General features: G+C 55.7%; 2 protein-coding genes and 1 long non-coding RNA gene across 7 annotated transcripts; 2 read left to right on the top strand and 1 right to left on the bottom strand.

Annotated features, from left to right (window-relative positions):
• The first annotated feature begins 4,870 nt into the window (after window positions 1-4,870).
• On the top strand, window positions 4,871-14,693 carry LOC102410403 (GEM interacting protein). 4 transcript variants are annotated; one of them, XM_006080354.4, is made up of 21 exons: window positions 4,871-5,023; window positions 6,060-6,144; window positions 6,641-6,716; window positions 6,827-6,884; window positions 7,157-7,282; window positions 7,375-7,439; window positions 7,549-7,656; window positions 8,094-8,174; window positions 8,259-8,429; window positions 8,520-8,657; window positions 9,021-9,208; window positions 9,455-9,561; window positions 9,634-9,723; window positions 10,055-10,132; window positions 10,205-10,359; window positions 10,538-10,726; window positions 10,823-10,960; window positions 11,063-11,259; window positions 11,588-11,975; window positions 13,721-13,787; window positions 13,920-14,693. In XM_006080354.4, the coding sequence occupies exons 1-21, from the start codon at window positions 5,005-5,007 to the stop codon at window positions 14,291-14,293; spliced, it is 2,898 nt and encodes a 965-aa protein (XP_006080416.2). In that variant the 5' UTR covers window positions 4,871-5,004; the 3' UTR covers window positions 14,294-14,693. The 4 variants fall into 4 exon arrangements, with proteins under 4 accessions (XP_006080416.2, XP_025149716.2, XP_006080417.2 ...); XM_006080355.4 differs by having other exon boundaries at window positions 4,896-5,023; window positions 6,009-6,144; XM_025293932.3 differs by having other exon boundaries at window positions 4,899-5,023; window positions 6,003-6,144.
• Window positions 14,559-17,340, bottom strand: LOC123335189. The gene is made up of 2 exons (XR_006553577.1): window positions 17,204-17,340; window positions 14,559-14,907 (listed from the first exon to the last, which is right to left on the bottom strand). It is a non-coding gene; the product is annotated as an uncharacterized LOC123335189 (long non-coding RNA).
• LPAR2 (lysophosphatidic acid receptor 2) lies at window positions 15,201-19,070 on the top strand. Of its 2 annotated transcripts, XM_006080358.4 has the most exons (5): window positions 15,201-15,651; window positions 15,837-15,997; window positions 16,316-16,379; window positions 16,637-17,378; window positions 18,170-19,070. In XM_006080358.4, the coding sequence occupies exons 4-5, from the start codon at window positions 16,637-16,639 to the stop codon at window positions 18,481-18,483; spliced, it is 1,056 nt and encodes a 351-aa protein (XP_006080420.1). In that variant the 5' UTR covers window positions 15,201-15,651; window positions 15,837-15,997; window positions 16,316-16,379; the 3' UTR covers window positions 18,484-19,070. The 2 variants fall into 2 exon arrangements, with proteins under 2 accessions (XP_006080420.1, XP_044804321.1); XM_044948386.2 differs by lacking the exon at window positions 16,316-16,379 and having other exon boundaries at window positions 15,203-15,651.
• The last annotated feature ends 1,407 nt before the right edge of the window (window positions 19,071-20,477 follow it).

Here is a 20,477-nt window from a genome sequence, read left to right as displayed (position 1 = left end):
GGCTTCTCCATCAGAGGGGGTGTGGCCTACAGCCCACCGAGAGCCCTGGAAGCCAGAGCGAGGAAGGGGCTGGGACCAGCTGTGAGCATCACATGGGCCCTGGACACTGGCCACGGTATCCAGAGGGGAAGAGGTGCCTGCTGTTCTCTGCTCATCTCCCAGCCCATGGCGTTGCAGAGAGCTGGACACCAGTTAGCAACTGAACAAGAGAGGTGCCAGACCCCATCCAGCTGAGGATCCCTGCGACCATTTGAGGCACTTGGATGGGGAAGGGTAGCACTCTGGATGGGGGAGTTTGCTGGGAATGATTCTTAGTGGGCTCAGAGCAAGGGTTCTTGTACGCTCCGTGCATGAGAGAGGTCCGAGGGGTGCTCTGACTGCCCTGACAATGGGCCCTCCCGGGCGTTCCCCAGTAGTGTCTTCAGCCCCAGCATGTTAGGGCAGAGGTCCCCAAGCCCTGGGCCTCAGGAACCAGGCTGCTCAGCAGGGAGTAAGCGGCAGGTGGGCAAGTGAAGCTTCATCTGTATTTACAGCCGCTCCCCATCTCTCATTACCACCGGAGCTGCACCTCCTGTCAGATCAGTGGCAGCGTTCGAATCTCACAGCATCATGAACTGCGCATGCAAGGATTCAAACCGAGATCCCTAGGTTGCGCGTTCCTTCCAAGAACCTAATACCTGGTGTTCTGAGGCGGAGCTGAGGCGGCGGTGCTCGCACAGCAAGCTGCTGCAGATCCAGGTTGTCAGCAGTGGAGAAGTTCCACTGCACAGAGGCCACTTGCTTGCAGATTCAAATCCCTATCAGTGAGTGGCAAGTCCCAGTTAAGCTGCATCTCTTGGCAGGATTTATAGTGGCCAGTGAGTTGATGTACTTCGATTATACAGCTACCTCTGATGGCAGGCTTAAAGTCAGAATCCAACACTTTGTTTTAGTCCATGTGTGGCCTGCCCGTTTTATTTACCACTTCACTTCCGTCTGTGCCTCTTTCCCTAACTGCACTCAGTTACAGTTTTGATAAGCCCACAAGCTGACCCTAGCCAAAATGTGTAAAAACAAATGTCCCTGGAGAGCTTTTCTGTAAGGGAGGAAAGACCCAGTGGTGAGACAGCAGAAGACTAAGACTGCCCCAAAAAAAAGCATTTGAAAGAAAATTTCAAGAGTTCTAGTTTGGGAAGATCCCCTGGAGAAGGAAATGGCAACCCACTCCAGTATTACCTGGGAAACCCCATGGACAGAGGAGCCTGGTGGGCTACAGTCCATGGGGCCGCAAAAGAGTCAGACACACCTTAGCAACCAAACAACAGCAACCAAGCGTCCTAGCATAGTTAATTTACAAGTTCATTGTAACAGGTGGCTCACACTCTCTCAAGACCATGTTGTATAATACGGGCAACTGGCTATCCAACAAAGCCATGAAGCCTTCAAAACTGCTTTGCCACATGGAGACCAAGACCCTGTGTTAAAAGACAAGCTTTTGGAGTTTTTCAAAAGAAAAAAAAAGTGAACCAAAGAACAGAAGCAATTATTGAAGGCCACCACTTCATTAAATGTGTCTGAACAGAAAACATCATTCTTAGTGGCTAACCCTATTGCTAAAGCTAAGCCCTTTACTGTTGGTGAAGAGTTGATCCTTCCTGCTGCTGAGGACATTTGTCATGAACTTTTAGGAGAGGCTGCAGTTCAAAAGGTGGCGTGTGTGCCTTTTTTGGCTAGTGCCTTAACTAGAGGATACCATAATTAGGCTTCCCTGGTGGCTTAGACAGTAAAGAACCCACCTGCAATGCAGGAGACCCAGGTTCCATCCCTGGGTTAAGGAGGTCCCCTGCAGAAGGGAATGAATGGCAACCCACTCCAAGATTCTTGCCTGGGGAATTCAATGGACAGAGGAGCCTGGCGGGCTACAGTCCATGGGGTCATAAAGAGTCACACAACTGAGTGACTGGCACTTTCACTTTTCACTTTCATAACTAACTGATGAAATAGAGAATATTGAGGCACAGTTGTTAGGATTAACAAATCGACATGGTACGCAATCCAGGTTGACTAATCCACCAGTGTGACAAGGCAGCAGGGTTTGTTCTGTATGTTTTTCATGAGAATATGTTACCTGCACTTCTGTTGCCAACCAACACCACAAGTCTGAGTAATTATGTATCAGCTCACTGTGTCGGTATGTGCATGGACTGAAGGGCTGCTGTGACTAAAAGGCTTTCTGGTTTCACTGCTTGGGTCAAAGAGGTCACTTCTGAGTGTGAGTCTACACGCTGTGTCCTCCATAAAGAAATGCTGCTAGCCGAAAAATGTCACCCGAACTTAACATTTTGTATGATGTGATTAAAATTATCAACCACATTAAAGCACATGCCCTTAACTCACATCTGTCCGAGCAGCTTTGTGAAGAGACAGACACAGAGCACAAGCATCTCTTCTGCACAGAAGTGAGATGCTTTCTCATGGCAGATCACCGAGACTTCCCTGGTTGCACAGTGGATAGGAATCCACCTTCTAATGCAGGGGGCATGGGTTTGATCCCTAGTCCAGGAAGATTCCACATGCCAAGGAGCAGCTTGGCCCATGTACCACAGTTACTGAGCCCTCAGCTGCAACTGCTGTAGCCCATGGGCCTAGAGCCTGTGCTCTGCAATGAGAAGCCCGCACACTGCAACGAAGGGTAGTCCCTGCTTGCCGCCACAAGAGAAAGCCTGCACAAAGCAACGAAGACCCAACACAGCCAAAAATAATAGATAAAAATAAATTACGTAAAAGTAGACCCGTAGCCAGAGTTTTTGAGTTATGGGAGCTGCTCTAGGGATTTCTTCTAGAAAAACAGTCACCACGGGCAGCATATTCCAGCAACAGAATAGGTTGCAAAATTTGCTTATTTATGTGACATCTTCAACCTGCTCAGCGAACTCAATCTGTCACTTCAGGGGCAAACAACTATATTCAAGTCAGCAGATAAAGTGGCTGCATTCAAACCCACACCAGAATTATGGGGGCAACGAGTGAACATTGGGGATTTTTGACGTGTTTCAAACATTAGCAGAGATTTTGAAAGGGACTGAGCCAGGGCCTACTTTCTCCCAGCTGATGAATGATCACCTACCACAGCTTTGAAGAGTTTGAGCACTACTTCCCAACCCCAGAAGACCCCCCAATTGGGAAGGAATGGATCCTCAACCCATTTGTGAAAAAGCCAGGTGAACTGACTTTGTCCATGCTAGAAAAGGATCAACTGCCTGAGATCAAAAATGACGGTGGCCTTAAAAGTATGTTTGAGGTCATTTCAAATTTCTGTATGTTCTGGATGGACTTTCCTGGTGGCTCAGATGGTAAAGAATCTGATCCCTGGGTCAGGAAGATCCCCTGGAGAAAGGAATGGCAACCCACTCCAGTATTCTTGTCTGGAAATTCCCATGGGCTGAGGAGCCTGGTGCGCTACAGTCCATGAGGTCGCAAAGAGTCAGACATGACTGAGCAACTAACACTTGTAGGCTTGGTAGCGTGAGTGGTAAAGAACCTGCCTCCAGTGCAGGAGACGTAAGAGGTACCAGTTCGATCCCTGGGTCAGGAAGATCCTCTGGAGGAGGGCTTGGCAACCCACTCCAGTCTTCTTGCCTGGAGGATCCCATGGACAATATGGTCCATAGTCCATAAGATCCGATACAACTGAAACAACTTAGCACGCACACATGTTCTGGATTAAAGTCAAAGAGGATATCCTGCAGTTGCCACAGAAGCACTGAAAAACCTGCTTCCGTGTCCACTTCCATTCCATCTCATCTTTGTGAAGCAGGGTTTTCTGCAGTGACAGCAACCAGAATGAGATTCCAGAGTAGACTGGACATAAGCAACACAATTCAGATGTCATTGTCTCCCATCACCCCCAGATGGGACCATCCAGTTGCAGGAAAACAAGCTCGGAGCTCTCACTAATTTGCATTATGATGAGTTGTGTAATTATTTCATTATGTATCACAATGTAATAATGAAATAAAGTGCACAATAAATGTAATGCTCTCCAATCATCCTGAAACCATACCGGTGCTCCGACCCCCTCTATTCATGGGAAAATTGTCTTCCAGAAAACCAGTCCCTGGTGACAAAAAGATTGAGGACTGCTGTGTTCAGTCAGTTCAGTCTCTCAAGTTGTGTCCAACTCTTTGTGACCCCATGGACTGCAGCATGCCAGGCTTCCCTGTCCATCACCAACTCCGGAAGCTTGGTCAAACTCATGTCCATCGAGTTGGTGATGCCATCCAACTGTCTCATCTTCTGGCGTCCCCTTCACCTCCCGCCTTCAATCTTTCCCAGCAACAGGGTCTATTCCAATGAATCAGTTCTTCGCATCAGGTGGCCAAAGTATTGGGGTTTCAGCTTCAGCATCAGTCCTTCCAGTGAATATTCAAGACTGATTTCCTTTAGGATGGACTGATTTGATCTCCTCGCAGTCCAAGGGACTCTCAAGAGTCTTCAACACCACAGTTTAAAAGCATCAGTTCTTCAGCGTTCAGCTTTCGGAGACTTCAGATTCAACCGGAATGGGGCAGAACATCAGACCACCACCAGGGGGCTCCCACTGAGTTCCAAGAGACCTGGGCAGGGGTGTCACTGGGTCGTAGAACGGGAAAAGTTTGGGACAGGCTCCTCTGGCCAGGCAGACTGTGTGGGCTCACTGTAAAGGGAGTATGCTGGGGTTAGGGGGCCCCATAAAGATCTGGGAAGAGGAAACCCTGGCCAGGATGGAGTTGTTTCGGCCGGTCACTCAGGAGGTCCTGAGTGCACCCCCGGCCGCTCCGGCAGGGGCCGTGGTCCGCGCGTCTTTGCCTGGAGGGTGTGGCCTAGCAGCAGAGGCGTGGTTGGGGGCGGGGCCTTCGCGAGGCGGGGCCGCGCGGAACCCCGGCAGCGGCGGCCGAGGCAGGAAACCGGGGCTTGGCCCCGGCGGCGCCGGCGCGCGATTCCATCCCAGTCCCCGTCCTAGCCGAGCGACCCTAGGGCCGGAGCATGGACTCAACAGAGCCGGGTAGGCGGTCCGGGACTCGTGATCCTCGAGGGGCCTCTCCCGACCGTATCCTACTTCCTAAATCAGTGAGAGTCCCCTCCTGTCCCTCTCTGTCCGGAAAGCTGGGAGAGGAGTTCCTGAATGGGGAGGACGCGGGAATTCTCCACTGTGGGGACTCCCAAGCTGAGAGGGGGACCGGGACACCAGCCCCTGACCCCCTCCCCCGTAGGAGTTCACCCCGGATGTCTGGGGGAGGGGGCCCAGGAAGGGGAAGTGGCCGCTTCTGCTTCTGATATTTGTGATGGGGGCAGGGTGTCACGACTGCTGATGGAGAGGGCAACGCGGCAGGATCCCCACCCAGCTACTCCATTGCCCAGGGAGGGGAACATGCTGGTCTGCGCCCCCTAGAAGGGGTGCCTGCAGCAGAAACGTGGCGAGGTCCGACTTTGTTTCCACCAGTCTTTGTGTCTCTGATTTGCATATTGAGTGTCATTTGGTCTTTATGCCTCTCCGGGTTTCAATCTGCCCGTGTGTTTCTGCCGCGGGCCCTGTGCTGGTCTGTCCCACGTGTATTTCCATCTGTCTGGCCTGAGGTCCATGTGGCTCCATTGTCAAGCTGTCTCTGTCCCTGGAGATAGTGTGGCTGTATCTAGGACATCTGTTTTGTCACTTTGCTTCTAGGCCCATGCATGTGTGGGTGTCTCTGCTTCTCCAAGCAGCGGTCTCTGTGTTGGGTTGTGCCTGAGTCCATCTGCCTGTCCTGAGTCAGGCCCCACCCAAGCCCACACTCCCGCCATCCCAGCTCAAACACCCACACCATCCTGCACGTCACATGGGACCAGAACTCTCTCTCTCTTTCTTTCGTTTCTCTTTCCCTCCACCCTCCCACCCCACCTCCTCACCCCCACCTCCCCACCCCCATCCCCCCACCCCCCACCCCACCCCCACCCCTGCTCGCCATCCTCACCCTCCATCCTCACCCTCCAAACGACCTGCCAAGGTGCAGTGGGTGGAGAGAGGCTTCTGTTGCCCCATGTGTGATACTCCCCTCTCCAAGGGTTACCCCCAGCTCCTGAGAGCAGGAAGAGGTACAGTGACATCTTCCGAAGCCTGGACAACCTCGAGATCTCACTGGGGAATGTGTGAGTCTGAGCCTGAGTCACCCCAAATTCTGCCAGGATCCCTAAATCTCTAACCATTTAATGCCCAAAGCCCCTTTAGGAACCTGCAGCTTCTGGATGCACTTACCTAATAACCCAAGAAGCCTAAGAGAGGGCCCTCAACACATCTGAATATCCCCAAATTCAACCCCCTAAACCCACCAGCAACCCTCAGAGTGATCCTAGGGCTCCCACGTATCCTTGTGATGCTTGTGATCCCTTAAAACATTGGAGAGCTTTATAATCCTACTCTAAACCCCAAAGTTACCCAGGATCCTTCAAATTCTATCTCAAATTTCATTAAAAAAAAAAAGCTCACTTACTTCCCTCCCTAAAGTCCCATCCCTCAGGACCCCCAGATATGACAGATGTCACAGAGGTGATATCTAGGACCATCCCCAAACTGCCCTGGGGTCCCCAGCACCCTAGGTGGGACAGACTCGGTGGAGGGTGGCATCCTGATTCCCTGACTTCCCAGGACTCTTGAGATGCTGGCTGGAGACCCTGTGATTTCAGGAGACCCAGAACCTGACAAGAACCCCACAGCCGCTTTGGTGAGAGAGGGAACCCAGGGGACAGGGAGAAGGGGCCTCAGAGGACAGACCGAGGAAAGTGGGGCACTTGCCCTGCGTGTTCCTGAATGCTGTCTCCTCCCACCCCTCAGACCAGTGAAACCAGCCGTTGGAGTGGCCCCTCCCCAGAGGATCCTGCACCCCTTACAGGTAGGGGGCTCTGGGCCCAGAAGCATGGGGGCAGAAAGGAGTCCTTCATCACCAACTGCCTGTTCCATGCACCAGGGACATGGCAGTGCACACAGCAGACGTGAACCCCTGTCCTCAGGGAGCCCCAGTCTCAGCAGAGAATTAGTGTAAGATAGCAACCTGGATAAGTAAAACCAAGGCAGTGTTTGGAGAAGCCATAGGATGTAGAACAGGGTTCACTGGTCTGATCTGAGGGCTCAGGGAAGTTTCAGAGGTCCACCCATCTGCCCCAGGGGAGGAACTGGACTTGCTGCTCATCCGAACCAAGGGGGGCGTGGATGCAGCCCTGGAGTACGCCAAGACCTGGAGCCGCTACGTCAAGGATTTGCTGGCCTGGACTGAGAAGAGAGCCAGTTATGGTGAGGGCTCCTTGGGCCCCGTCCCAGGCCCTGCACTCGACCCTGCAGTACTCGCACCCCACCTAACTCAGACCCCTGCTGTCTACCCCCAGAACTGGAGTTTGCCAAAAACATCATCAAGATTGCTGAGGCTGGCAAGGTGTCAATCCAGCAGCAGGTAGCCCTGAGCAGACACTGGCCCCCAGAGCCCAACCTCTTCAGAATCCCAGCTGGGCCCTCCTAGAGCCTCAGCATCCTCTAACACCAGCTGCCTCTCCCCTCCCCAGAGCCACATGTCATTGCAATATATCTACCTCCTGTTTCTGGAGCACGACCTCAGCCTAGGAAGCCTGGCCATGGAGACACTGGCCCAGCAGAAAAGAGACTACTACCAGGTGAGGGGGCCCCTCATGCATCATTTCTCTACAAGCATCTGGGGAGGCATCACTACCATCAGCACCATTTGCTGATGAGGAAGCAGAGACCAGGGATGCTGCGGAACTTGCCCAAGGTTACCCAGCAGAGATTCAAACCAGGCTTCCTGTGTGATTGCAAAACTGTGCTTTTGTTTGTCTGCGGGCCATGGGACAAGATGCTGAGTGTACTCAGGAAGAGAGCCTTGGCATCCCCAGCTCCAGACCCAAAGGATGGAGGTGACCACCGAGATTCTTTGCAGAGAGGCCACGGGGGTAGGGGAGGGCAGATCTGGGGGAGAAGACCCAGAAGAGAGTGTAGACCCAGAAAAGGGTCCAGAGGGTGAAAGACATGTGGCCCCGGTGAATGGGATGACCAAGCAACCCAGGCAGCATTCCTCATTCCCCATCCTTCCCAGCCCTTGGCTGCCAAACGGACTGAGATTGAGAAGTGGCGGAAGGGGTTCAAGGAGCAGTGGATGAAAGAGCAGAAGCGGATGGTGAGGCCTAGGGTTGCGGGCTGGGAAAGCGGGTTGCGGGAGGAGATGAAGAAGCCGGAAGACCCGTCCCTCTTCCACCCCTAGAACGAGGCGGTGCAGGCGCTGCGGCGGGCCCAGCTCCAGTACTTGCAGCGCAGCGAGGAGCTGCGGGTGCGCTCCCAGGTGTCGCCTGAAGACCTGGCTCTCCAGGCCTCACCAGGCCCCAACAAACAGCAGGAGCGGCGGCGGCGCTCTCGAGAAGAGGCCCAGGCCAAGGTGGGGACTCCGCCCCGTGCCCCGCTGCACTTCGGCGCCCCCAGCCCCATGGATCTCTCCCATACACGCTCCCTGCCTCGGTTTCTCCAGGCGCAGGAGGCCGAAGTGCTGTACCACGCCTGCGTCAGAGAGGCCAACGCTCGGCAACAGGAACTAGAGGCCGCCAAGCAGCGGATCGTGTCACACGTGCGCAAACTGGTGCTGCAGGGGGACGAAGTGCTGAGGCGGGTGAGACCCTAACCCGACAGCTGCCCGCCACGCTCATTAGCACCACTGGGCCTCACCTGCCCCTAGACCGCCTCTGGTGCACCAGGACTCGCTCCCTCTCCTGAGACAGCCAGTTCCCGCCCCCAGACCCTGACAGCACTTCCTTTCTCGTCCCTACTCAAGGGGTCCTCCCCCGAGGTTGACCCACCCGGGTTCTGATCACACCCCTATGCCAGCAGCAGGCTCAAACCCTCAGCCACTTTCCACTGCCCTGCCCGGCCCCCAAGCCTGGACCAGCCTGGACGGAGCTGGGGTCGTTCAGGGTCAGGCCACGCCCCAGGCTCCCAGGCTCCGCCCCTCTCACACGCGGGCTCCGCCCCACAGGTGACCCTGGGATTGTTCGGGCTTCGAGGGGCTCAGGCAGAGCGTGGCCCCCGCGCCTTCGCCGCCCTGGCTGAGTGCTGCGCTCCCTTCGAGCCCGGCCAGCGATACCAAGAGTTCGTGAGGGCCATAGGGCCCCACTCCCCACCGCCCCCGCCACCCGCCTATTCTTTCCAGGAGTTCACGCACAGGTGGGTCCCCAGGAGCAGGGTCAGATAGAAAGCCAGGGAGACACGGCGCCAGGCATTTGGGTGGGGTTGTCCTAGTCGTGGGAGGGTTGGGAATTTGGGGTTACTGCACTGGGGGCGATGATGCCCATGGCCATAAGGGCTTGCAGACCCAAGTCCTTGAAGCTGGGTCCTAAAAGGGATGCCAGGGGTGATGTCAGTCCCAGGCCAGCTTCCTGATTATCAGAGCTCTCAAACCTCTCCTCTCAGTTCCCCTCTGGACACAAGAAAGAAGCTCTCTGGAGCACCCCCTCCACAGCTGGATGAGAGTGCAGCTGAGCCAGGCCCTTGGGAGGACACAGGCACAGGCTGCCAGGGTGAGTACCGTGAAAGGCAGGCAGGAGTGGTGTGGGGAGAAGGCCACACCTGACCGACCTGCCCCTCCCTAGGAGCTCCGGGCCCCACTGTGGGTATCGATGTGGACAGTGTGGGCACCAGCAGCGAGTCTCGCTCCCAGGACTCTCCCACTTCCAGTCCAGGTGGGACCATCCTTGGCCCCTGGCCAGGCTCCGACCCTCAATCTCAAACCCTCTTTCTTTGACCTCTGACCTACCCTACATCCCTGACCTATTTTCTCAACCTCTGACCCATTCTCTTGATTCAACTTGGAACCACCGCTACCCTCAGGTTACTGACCTATATTCTTCAGCCCCTAACCCCTGACCTGTCTGACCCCCCTGACCTCTGACCCTTTCCCCAAGGGCATCCATGGGTGCTTTGGGAAGGCTGAAGACCAGGAAGGTCTCCTTAGCCTTGGAGCTTCCCCCATGACCTCTGTGACCCTCACCCTCTGTAACCTTCTGATTCCAGGCTCTGGCACAAGGCGGCTGGTAAAAGTGTCATCCATAGGCACAGAGTCTTCAGATGACTTTGAGGAGCGAGACCCTGGTGAGGCTGGAAGCAGGTGGAGGTGGGCTGGGGATGGACTAGGCACTTCTGACCCTATCTCCCTCCCTGCAGACCTGGGAGATGGGCTAGAGAACGGGCCAGGGACCCCCTTCAAGAAGTGGATACTATCCAACGCGGCCCAGACCCACCGGTTGCGGCGGCTGCGGGGCCCAGCCAAGTGCCGAGAGTGTGAGGCTTTCATGGTCAGCGGGACAGAGTGCGAGGAGGTACGGCCTGGGCTGACGACTTAATGACTTCTGCTGACCCCCAGTGACCTCTCTGACCACAGGCATCTCCCTGACCTCAGATTCCTAAGAGGCCTGCCCTGATCTGAAGCTCCCCTATGAACCCCCTGAGTATCTCTATGACCTTCTCTCCCCAATGACCCTCATGACCTTCCCTCAGTGCTTTCTGGCCTGCCACAAGCGCTGCCTCGAGACCCTACTGATCCTCTGTGGACATAAGCGGCTACCAGCCCGGACTCCCCTGTTTGGGGTCAGCTTCCTGCAGCTGCCCAGGGACTTCCCGGAGGAGGTGCCTTTTGTGATCACCAGGTGCACGGCCGAGATAGAACAGCGCGCGCTCCATGTGCAGGTGCTGCCTTGACCTTTGACCACCCCCAGTAGTGACCCAGCCCTCTCAATGGCCAGACTGCAAGCCAGGTGTCCACTTCCCACCCCTGCCCTGCAGGGCATTTATCGGGTCAGCGGGTCCAGGGTCCGCGTGGAACGGCTGTGCCAGGCTTTTGAGAATGGCCGAGCATTGGTTGACCTGTCAGGGAACTCACCTCATGATGTCTCAAGTGTTCTCAAGAGATTCCTCCAGGAGGTGGGTGCTCAGTGGCTTGGGACTCATGGGCCAGATGGGCTCAGGCTGAGGACCCTCTGCAGCCCACCCACACCCATATCCCCCCTGCCATTCCACCCCCAGCTCACTGACCCCGTGGTCCCCTTCCACCTCTACGATGCCTTCATCTCTCTGGCTAAGACCCTGCATGCAGACCCTGTGCACGACCCTGGGACCCCCAGCCCCAGCCCTGAGGTTATCCGCTCGCTGAAGACCCTCTTGGTGCAGCTGCCCGACTCTAACTACAGCACCCTGCGGCACCTGGTGGCCCATCTGTTCAGGTGTGCACTGTCCTTGATCTTGACACGTGACTTCTGACCTGAGGCTCAGACTGTTGTGCCCTCCTTAGACATGGGACCACTGACCCCTGACACTGACTTCTGATCTTTGTATGTGTTTTCTGAGCTCTGAAACTTAATACATGACTCCTGACTTTGGATACTGACCCTTGACCCCCATCTCCAGGCTTGTGGCTACTGGTCGCAAACAATGACCAGGACCTCTTACCCATGACTTGAGCAAGTCGCCACTAGCCTGGTTTGCAGGTCCTACCCAGTGACCAGTAATCAGACACTCAGGGCCCTGATCCTTCTGCTCCTTCTGCTCCAGGGTGGCTGCACAGTTTGAGGACAACAAGATGTCTGCCAACAACCTGGGCATTGTATTTGGGCCGACGCTGTTGCGGCTGCCCGACGGTCCAGGGCCAGCCAGTGCCGGACCTGTCACCTGCCTGCTGGATTCCGCACACCAGGCTCAGCTCGTCGAGTTCCTCATTGTGCACTATGAGCAGATCTTCGGGCCTGACGAGCTCCTCCTGGCCACTGAGCCCCTGCCCCGAGACCCCAGCCCACCCCCTGCAACCCTCCCAGCTAGCCTCCAGCCATCACACTTACAACTTGTCCTGGACCCCCTGCCCTTATCCCTAGCCTCAGACCGGGACCCAGACGCCATGCTCCTTAGTGCCCTGGAGAAGCATCCCGAGGCCATGCTCCCAGAGGTAGGAACCTGCTGGGCCCACAGACATGGGGAGAACCTGCTCTCCATGTAATCCTCCCACTCTCTCTCCTGTCTTCCTTCCTTCCTTCCCCTTTAAAATGGTCTATTTCATTCCCTTCCTCCTTTATTATTGACCCTGCGCTCATCCTGAAAGGAAAAGTAAGGAATGGAGTGGTGGGAAATAATGGGATAACAACAGGGTACAGCCTTGCAGAGATCCTAACATGAATACTATTGATTCCTTCAACAGAATATTTATTGAACACCTACTGTGTGCCAAGCATTGTTCTAGGCATTACATATGTATCAGCAAAATATTCAGACTCCACCCTCTTGGTTGCCTCCCTTCTAGTGAGGAAAAAACCAACAATAAACAAGATATATGATACAAAGTTATACAAAGGTATATAGGATGTTACAAGGTGATGAGTACCATAAAGGAAAGAAAGGGTTGGGTAAAGTAAGAGGCAAAGGGTTGGGTAAAGTAAGAGACAAAGGGTTGGGTAAAGTAAGAGACGTCAAGGGCACCAAGGTGAGAGGTGGTGGGCAGTTTGAAACAGTAAATAGGAGGCTGTGGGTGGGTCCCATGAAGAAGATGAGTTCGCTCAAAGACTAGAAGGATGTGTGGGGGGAGTAAGCCAGGTGGAGACCAGGGAAAGGGTGTTCCAGGCAAAGGGAACAGCCAGTACAACAGCCCTGAGGTGGGACCATGCCTGGTGTGTTCAGGGCACAGCCCTATGCTGTAATGAATGAGTGAGGGGAAGGTGGTTGGAAGTGAGGCCAAAGAGGGGTGTGCAAGCCTCCATTGACTGCATACCTACAGTGCAGGTGAGCTTGCATAGTAAGTGCCCTAAGAGGTACCTACTGTTAGTGAAAACCATATATAGATGGGACTCTTAGGGGAGGCTTCCTGTCCCTCAGGTCCTGATATACTCACCATTCCTGAGAGCTTGGATCTCCCCTGTAGCACCCCAGAGCCGGAAAAGGGGCTGTGAGTGAGGTGTGGGACTCAGAACTTCAGAAAGTGCTCAGGACACAGAGAGAGCATTCCAACTGCTATTAGCATTTAGCGAAAGGATAAACTAAAAGGCACACAGATAAGCTAAAAAAGCAGGCCTAAAATTGCAGAAAGTATAGCAGGATGGAGGTCAGTAGTTCACCCCTTCCTAACGGAGCGATGGCTGTCACTTTCCAGGCTGGTCCTCTGCTGCCTGTAATGCGGGAGACCTGGGTTCAGTCCCTGGGTTGGGAATATCCCCTGGAGAAGGGAATGGCAACCCACTCCGGTATTCTTGCCTGGAGAATCCTGTGGCCAGAGGAGCCCAGTGGGCTATAGTTCATGGGATCGCAAAGAGTCAGACACGACTGAGTGACTAACAACCAACAACCTCTGCTGAACAAAGGCATTCCCACTTTACAGAGCCCACAGTTGAGATTAATGACACCTCTTCTCAGGAGGGCAAGCAGTACATTCTTGAGGGCATCATCTCTCCCCAAATAACAAAACTGAAACGAGGAGGTTTGGCATGTTCAAGAGTCTCCAAGAACTGGGATTTTATTGCTGGTTCTAGAGTCTCCAGTGTTCTTGCCTGGAGAATCCCAGGGACGGTGGGGCCTGGTGGGCTGCCGTCTACGGGGCCGCACAGAGTCGGACACGACTGAAGCGACTTAGCAGCAGCAGCAGCAGAGTCTCCAAGAACTGGGATTTTATTGCTGGAGGTCTCATTCCTGGGTTTCTTCTTACAGATTTCAACTCTGCAGAGTGAGCAGGAAGAGGAAATAACCGAAGATATCAAAAATGAGGGCGGGGAAGGTGAGTGTGTTGGAGGTTAGCCCAGGGTTCTGGGGTTGCTCCTGCCCTGGGGTTGCTGGACTTTGTGATGACAATGGAGGGTGGTATCCAGAGGACTTTGGGGCGCTTAGCACTGACCACCCTATCCCACAGTGTCCAGCCAAGGGCCTGAGGACTCATCCCTGGGGACACAGCCCCGTGGCCACTTCAGCCGCCAGCCAGTGAAGTATCCCCGGGGAGGTGTGCGGCCTGTCACCCACCAGCTGTCTGGCTTGGCCCTGGTGGCTTCCAAATTGTCCGAGGAGACCCCTGTCACATCAGTGCCCCAAGGGAGCTTGCAGAGGCGAGGACCCAGCCCTGCCGCTACCATCCGTGAGGACAGCCCTCTGCGCCGCACCCCTCTGCCCAAGCATTTTGAGATCACCCAGGAGACAGCCAGGCTACTCTCCAAGCTGCACAGCGAGTCTGTGCCCACAGCCACCTGCTGCCCAGACCCCCAAACTGAGGAGGCTGAGGATCGCTTCTGACTATTCCAGCGCTCTGATCAAGAAGGCCAGGACTGAGAAGATGGGCCCAACTTCCCAGGAGTTAAATGTTGGGGTGTCTGGAGAATTCCTCTGAGGAAAGACTACATGGCCTAGTGGAGAACTAAAACTCTTTGGGTGGTACCAGGATACCCTCTACAAGACACAGGTCAATGTCAAGTATCAGGGCCACTCAGGTTCAGAGGTTACTTAGGGTCAATATAGGTCATGGGATCCTTGAGACAGGGGTGCTTTTTGCTAATTTGGTTGTGGCCACTCCCCCATCTCTGTCTGCCTCCTTAGCTGATCCCAAGTGACCAGATCTTGGAGGGTGTGGCAACCCAGACTCAGCATCCTGGTGGTGCCTGGGGTCTGGTGGCCTCTGAATAAACTGTCTTTTATATCCTTGAGTGTCTTTCTTTGCTGGAGGAGGGTGACACAGGAGAGGTCGGTGAGGCAGCAGTCTTCCGCTTCATTTTCACCGACTACAGAAGCCAAAGCCCTCTTATTTTCATCTCAGAACACCCCCGAGCACGTACAGGCGGTAGAGGCTGGGCCTGGACACCTGGCTGAGTCACACGGGCCGGCCCTCCCAGAGCTCCGCGTGCGATCCAGTCCTGCGAAATCAAACAAAGTGCAGATAACCGAGACAATAGGGCTGTGTGCTCTGGGACGTGGGAGTCCAGGGCTGCCACGGGCGTGGGCCGGGCAGGGAACAGCGCTGAGGAGGGAGGCATTCCGAGAAACCTGAGTGCTACAGGACAGTCAGCTGGGGCCAGGCGAGCGGTAGCTCTGGGCCGGCGAAGCCAAGGAGGGGCTGGGGTCCGAGCGAGGGGAGCGGGGTCGGATCAGGGCGTGGCTTGGAACTCGGCGACGGATTGGACGCGAGGGAGCGGGCGGGGGAGGGTCGGGGCGGGGGCGAGGACCAAGCGACCACCCGGACGCGGGTCCGGGCGGCTCCAGGTCACGGCGGGAACTCTCGGCCAGCCCCGCGAAGGCCCACAATTGCAGGCGCGAGAGGTGTGCGGGGACAGGAGGTGGGGGTCCCGCGCCGGAAGTGGAGGGGGCGGCCGAGGGGCTGCGAGACGGAGAGGAAACGGGGAGCTGCGGTTCCGGACGCCCCTGTCCCCGCCGCGGCTGCGGAAGCAAGGCTCCTCCAGGTGGCGGGGACGGGGCGGGGCTCGCCCAGGTGGTGGCGGCGGGACGCCGCGACGGGGGCGTGGCGGCGGGAGCCCGCCTCCCGCCCTTCCCCGGCCGCTCCGGCCCGGCGCTGCCAGACGCTCTTCTGCTCCCGCCCTGGTCGCCCGGCCATGGGTCTTGGGCGCAGGGCCGCCCAGTCTGCGGCGTGACGGGCGGCTCAGGTGAGGCCGGCATCGACGGGGGGTTGGGTGCGCGCGGGCTCCGGGGAGGGCGCGGCACGTGCCCGCGGGGCCCAGGCGCCTCACCCTCTTCTCCTTCCTCCTTCTCCTCCCCCAGCCTGGGTCCCACCCCCACCCCCCCTAGGCCAGGCCTGCCACCGCCTTCCTGACAACCCCTTTTGTCCCAGAGGCCGCCAGCGTCTTCACTCCCACCCGGAGCGGCCCGACGCACCGCCTGCTTCGGGAGCACTCGCGCGCAAAGCAAAGCCCGCCGCCCAACTCATGGAGCTGCCTCACTGTCCAATCTGATCGCCGAGGTCACCACACCCCAGCACCGACCTCCTGCCAGGTCCTAGCAGTGGACCCACCCTGCGAACACGCCCGCTGGTTTCTGCTCCCTGCACTGACCCCAACACCAAACTGACCCTCCCTTGTCTGCTTTCACGGCTCACACCCCTTTGTCCTGCCCTAATCTATGCCCCCCGCCACCACCCAACACAAGTTGGTTACAGATTGGCCCCGGGTGGGCAAATGAATTTTGTTTTGCTTTTTTCAGTTAAAAACAAAACTGCCCAGTCATTTGATTCAGGGGATATCGTTACAAGAAGCTTATTTGTAATTAAGCAACAGCTGCCCACCCCCCAACTCATGGAGCATTCTTTTCCAGGTCAGCCCTGTCCCCACCAGCGCCACTTTGCCATGAGACATCTTCCCTGGTGGTCAGACATCTGGTAAAGTATCCGCCTACAATGCGGGAGACCTGGGTTCCATCCCTGGGTTGGGAAGATCCCCTGCAGAAGGGAAAGGCTACCCACTCCAGTATTCTGGCCTGGAGAGTTCCGTGGACTATACGTGGACTTTCGCTTTCACTTTCGTCTGAGTTTGAGACGCTTGCCCTTCCTGTCCTAACCCTCCCTCTGGCTGCTGCTCCCCTCTGTGTCCTTCCACCAAGGATTGCCTGTACTGACTTCCCCTTCTCTGCCCCCAGATGGTCACCATGGGCCAGTGTTACTACAATGAGACCATCGGCTTCTTCTACAACAACAGTGGCAAGGAGCTCAGCTCCCACTGGCGGCCCAAAGATCTGGTCGTCGTGGCGCTGGGCCTGACTGTCAGCGTGCTGGTGCTTCTGACCAACCTGCTGGTCATCGCAGCCATCGCCTCCAATCGCCGCTTCCACCAACCCATTTACTACCTGCTCGGCAACCTGGCCGCAGCTGACCTCTTTGCCGGTGTGGCCTACCTCTTCCTCATGTTCCACACAGGCCCGCGCACAGCCCGGCTGTCACTCCAGGGCTGGTTCGTGCGGCAGGGCCTGTTGGACACGAGCCTGACGGCCTCCGTGGCCACACTTCTGGCCATTGCCGTGGAGCGGCACCGCAGCGTGATGGCCGTGCAGCTGCACAGCCGCCTGCCCCCAGGCCGGGTCATCATGCTGATTGTGGGCGTGTGGGTGGCCGCGCTGGGGCTGGGGCTGCTGCCCGCCCACTCCTGGCACTGCCTCTGTGCCCTGGACCGCTGCTCTCGCATGGCCCCCCTGCTCAGCCGCTCCTACCTCGCCGTCTGGGCGCTGTCCAGTCTGCTCGTCTTCCTGCTCATGGTGGCTGTCTACACCCGCATCTTCTTCTATGTGAGGCGGCGAGTGCAGCGCATGGCCGAGCATGTCAGCTGCCACCCCCGCTACCGTGAAACGACGCTGAACCTGGTCAAGACTGTTGTCATCATCCTAGGTGAGTGGTACCCTGCTTCCCGACTGCCAGTCTGATCGAGCGTGATGGGAGGGGACGATTTGAGTGGGGAATGTTCTCCAAGGAAGTGATACCTGAGATGAGGCCAGGGAAGAGTTCCAAGCAGAGGGAACAGAAAGTGAGCGCTGCAACAGGACCAGCCCAAAGACAGAAGAAGGCCCACGTAGCTGTTCTGTGAGGAGAGGTCAGCACAGCCTTAAAGGGTACAGACAGGAGTCATAGCTTGTTCTGAGTTCCGTGGGAACTTAAGGGTTCTTAGCCAGGAGTAATGAGGTCAGTTCGGCTGTTAAATGTAGAATGAATGGTCTGGGTTGAAGACACATACCACCCCCAAGAAACAGAGCAGCTCTTCCCAATCATTCCTTTTCCCCCACCAACTAACTGGCCAGTCCCATGGTGACCTCCTTTCCACTAAAGAATCTTCAGTGTCCAGGGTCCTGTCCACTGTGTGCGTGCGTGCTCAGGCATGTCTGACTCTTTTCAACCCCATGGACTGTAGCCTGACAGGCTCCACTGTCCATGGGAGTTTCCAGGCAAGAGTACTGGAGTTGCCATTTCCTACTCCACCTGTCCATCGTGTCCCAGTTAGGAAAGGCAGACAAATCAGAGAAAGGTTCCCCTTCTTAGCCGTTCTGCCCATCATGCTGCAAAGGCAGCAAGACAGGAAGCATTTCCTTGTAAACCGCTCAGCTGTCGCCCAAGATCTAGAGATTCCCCCCAGCTTTGAGCGGTTGCAACAGCTGGCCCTGCTCACGTCAGGCTCTATCCCACAGGGGCATTTGTGGTCTGCTGGACGCCGGGCCAGGTGGTGCTGCTCCTGGATGGTCTGGGCTGCAAGTCCTGCAACGTCCTGGCAGTGGAGAAGTATTTCCTACTCTTAGCCGAGGCCAACTCGCTGGTCAACGCCGTGGTGTACTCCTGCCGTGATGCTGAGATGCGCCGCACTTTTCGTCGTCTCCTCTGCTGTCGGTGCCTCCGCCCATCTACCCACAAGTCTGTTCGCTACACAGCCTCCACTCCCACAGGCACTGGCACTCGCATCATGCTTCCTGAGAATGGCCATTCCCTGATGGACTCCACCCTTTAGCTAACCTTGGATTTAAGCAGGGTACAGCAAATGCCACATCGCTGCCCCGGGCCACTGTGGATGCACCTGGCTCTACCCAGTCTGCGGGCCAGACTTAAAGGCAGACCATGAGTCTGACATGGCATGAACCACTGCCAGCCCTACCCAGGCACACAGCTGTGCCTGTCTCTGAGCCTGTGGGTTAGGGTCATCTATGCAACTGGGAGAGAGTTGAATGGGGTGCAAGAATCGGGCTCTGAAGTCATCTCAGGTTGGGGGCTTTTTAACAGACACTTTTCTGTTTTTTTCTGCACATGCCTGGTAACCCCTGTGGACTGCTTTCTTGTCTGTGGTGGTGTAGATGATAAATATGAAAGAGACGAGGACTCTCGGGCCATGCAGCCCGGGGAAGCAGGGTAACGAGGACGGACTATGGGAGCCCCGTCTGCCTGAGGCTGACTGTTTAGGGGCACAGACAGGAGTGCCAAGTGTGAGCTGGGAAAGGTCTGTGACCCCTTGCAGCCTCCAGAGGTCTTGCCTGTCCCATGAGAACTGAGGCAGTCTACAAGGAGGGCATGATTTAAGGAGTAAACTTTTCTACTCTGAGATCTCCAAAGCCTCTTCTGTTGTTGGCTTGGTCTGTCTGTCCCTGTGTCCCAGAATTGTCCACCTTGGCTAAGACTGAGCTGGAATCCTTCAACATGGCATCTCCTCGGCCCTGTTCTCATTCCCCCTTGGTCTCTTTCCTTTTGTCCTCTGTGTCCTCCACCTGTTCCCCTACCTCCATCTTGCCACCTGCCTCTCTGTCTCCATCCTCTGGAGCCCAGAGTGGTTCCTTGCCTGTGTAAGCCTGCTGCTTGCCCTTTGGTCTGAGTCCAGGTTGTTAATAATCAGATGTGTCTATCCCATTGCCCACTCTATCACCTACCTATAATAGATGGGCTAGGGGTTGTGGGGTCCATGGACCAGCATGCACGATTTTAAAGTTGCCATTTCTCAAGCTCCTCTGCTGTGCCTGGCACACAGATATGTACTTTACTCTTTGCGACCCCATGGACTGCAACACGTTAAGGCTTCCCTGTCCATCACCAACTTCCAGAGCTTGCTCAACTCATGTCCACTGAGTTGGTGATGCTATCCAACCATTTCATCCTCTGTCCCCTCTTCTCCTGCCCTCTGTTTCCCAGCATCAGGGTACTTTATGTACATTATTTAATTACCATCTGCTTCTTGTGGCAAAGGTATTATACATATTTTTCATGTGGGGACAGTGGCCCAAAAAGATTGAGATTTGGCCCATGGTCACATAGCTTCATAAGGACACAGAGGGGGCTAGAGAGGCCCCTGAAGAAAGGGCTTCAGTTTTCCATAAAGTCTGGAATTGGTCACAAGCTCAGCCCGGCTTTGCCCACTTCATTCTATGGTCTCAGATGTGCCAGGCCCATGATGAACCCCCTCTCAGATGCTCATAGAGGCAATCTGCTAGGCACAGAATGAACCAAGATCTGGATTCTCTGCTTCCACACCTACCCAGAATTCGAACCCAGGCCTCCCATCAGAGACCAAATTCTTAAACTACTAAAGCATGCATTGCCAAAGAACCAAAAACATGTAGGTCTTTCTACATGGAATGGGGCTGGGTTTCCCTTTAGGAAACTCTCCCGGCCCCACAACAGCTCTGTGAGGAGGCAAGAATAAACTGGGGTGCTAGGTATCCCAGGGTTCAAGGTGGGCAGTGTGGTTCCTTGAGCCTGGGCCCTGAATTGCCAGAAGTGATGACCTTGGCCAGCACCTTCTACCACACAGATGAGTATGCAGTCCTTGTCTCCATGGAGCTCCATGCCTGTTGGACAGGAGTATTTGTTCCAGATGCAGAGGCAATCAGTTCCTGTGGGGTGGGAACCGCCCCCAGTGGTCTCCAAAGGTAGCTCTGTTTCATGTGCTCTCAGCGGGCTGCTGTTGCATCAGCATCTTCCAGGTTCTAACCCACACAATTCTGGTCTTTGGGATCTTGT

The sequence above is a fragment of the Bubalus bubalis genome, chromosome 9, assembly GCF_019923935.1.
Source record: "Bubalus bubalis isolate 160015118507 breed Murrah chromosome 9, NDDB_SH_1, whole genome shotgun sequence".
Classification (NCBI taxonomy): Eukaryota; Metazoa; Chordata; class Mammalia; order Artiodactyla; family Bovidae; genus Bubalus; species Bubalus bubalis.
This window is presented reverse-complemented; position numbering and strand designations above follow the sequence as displayed.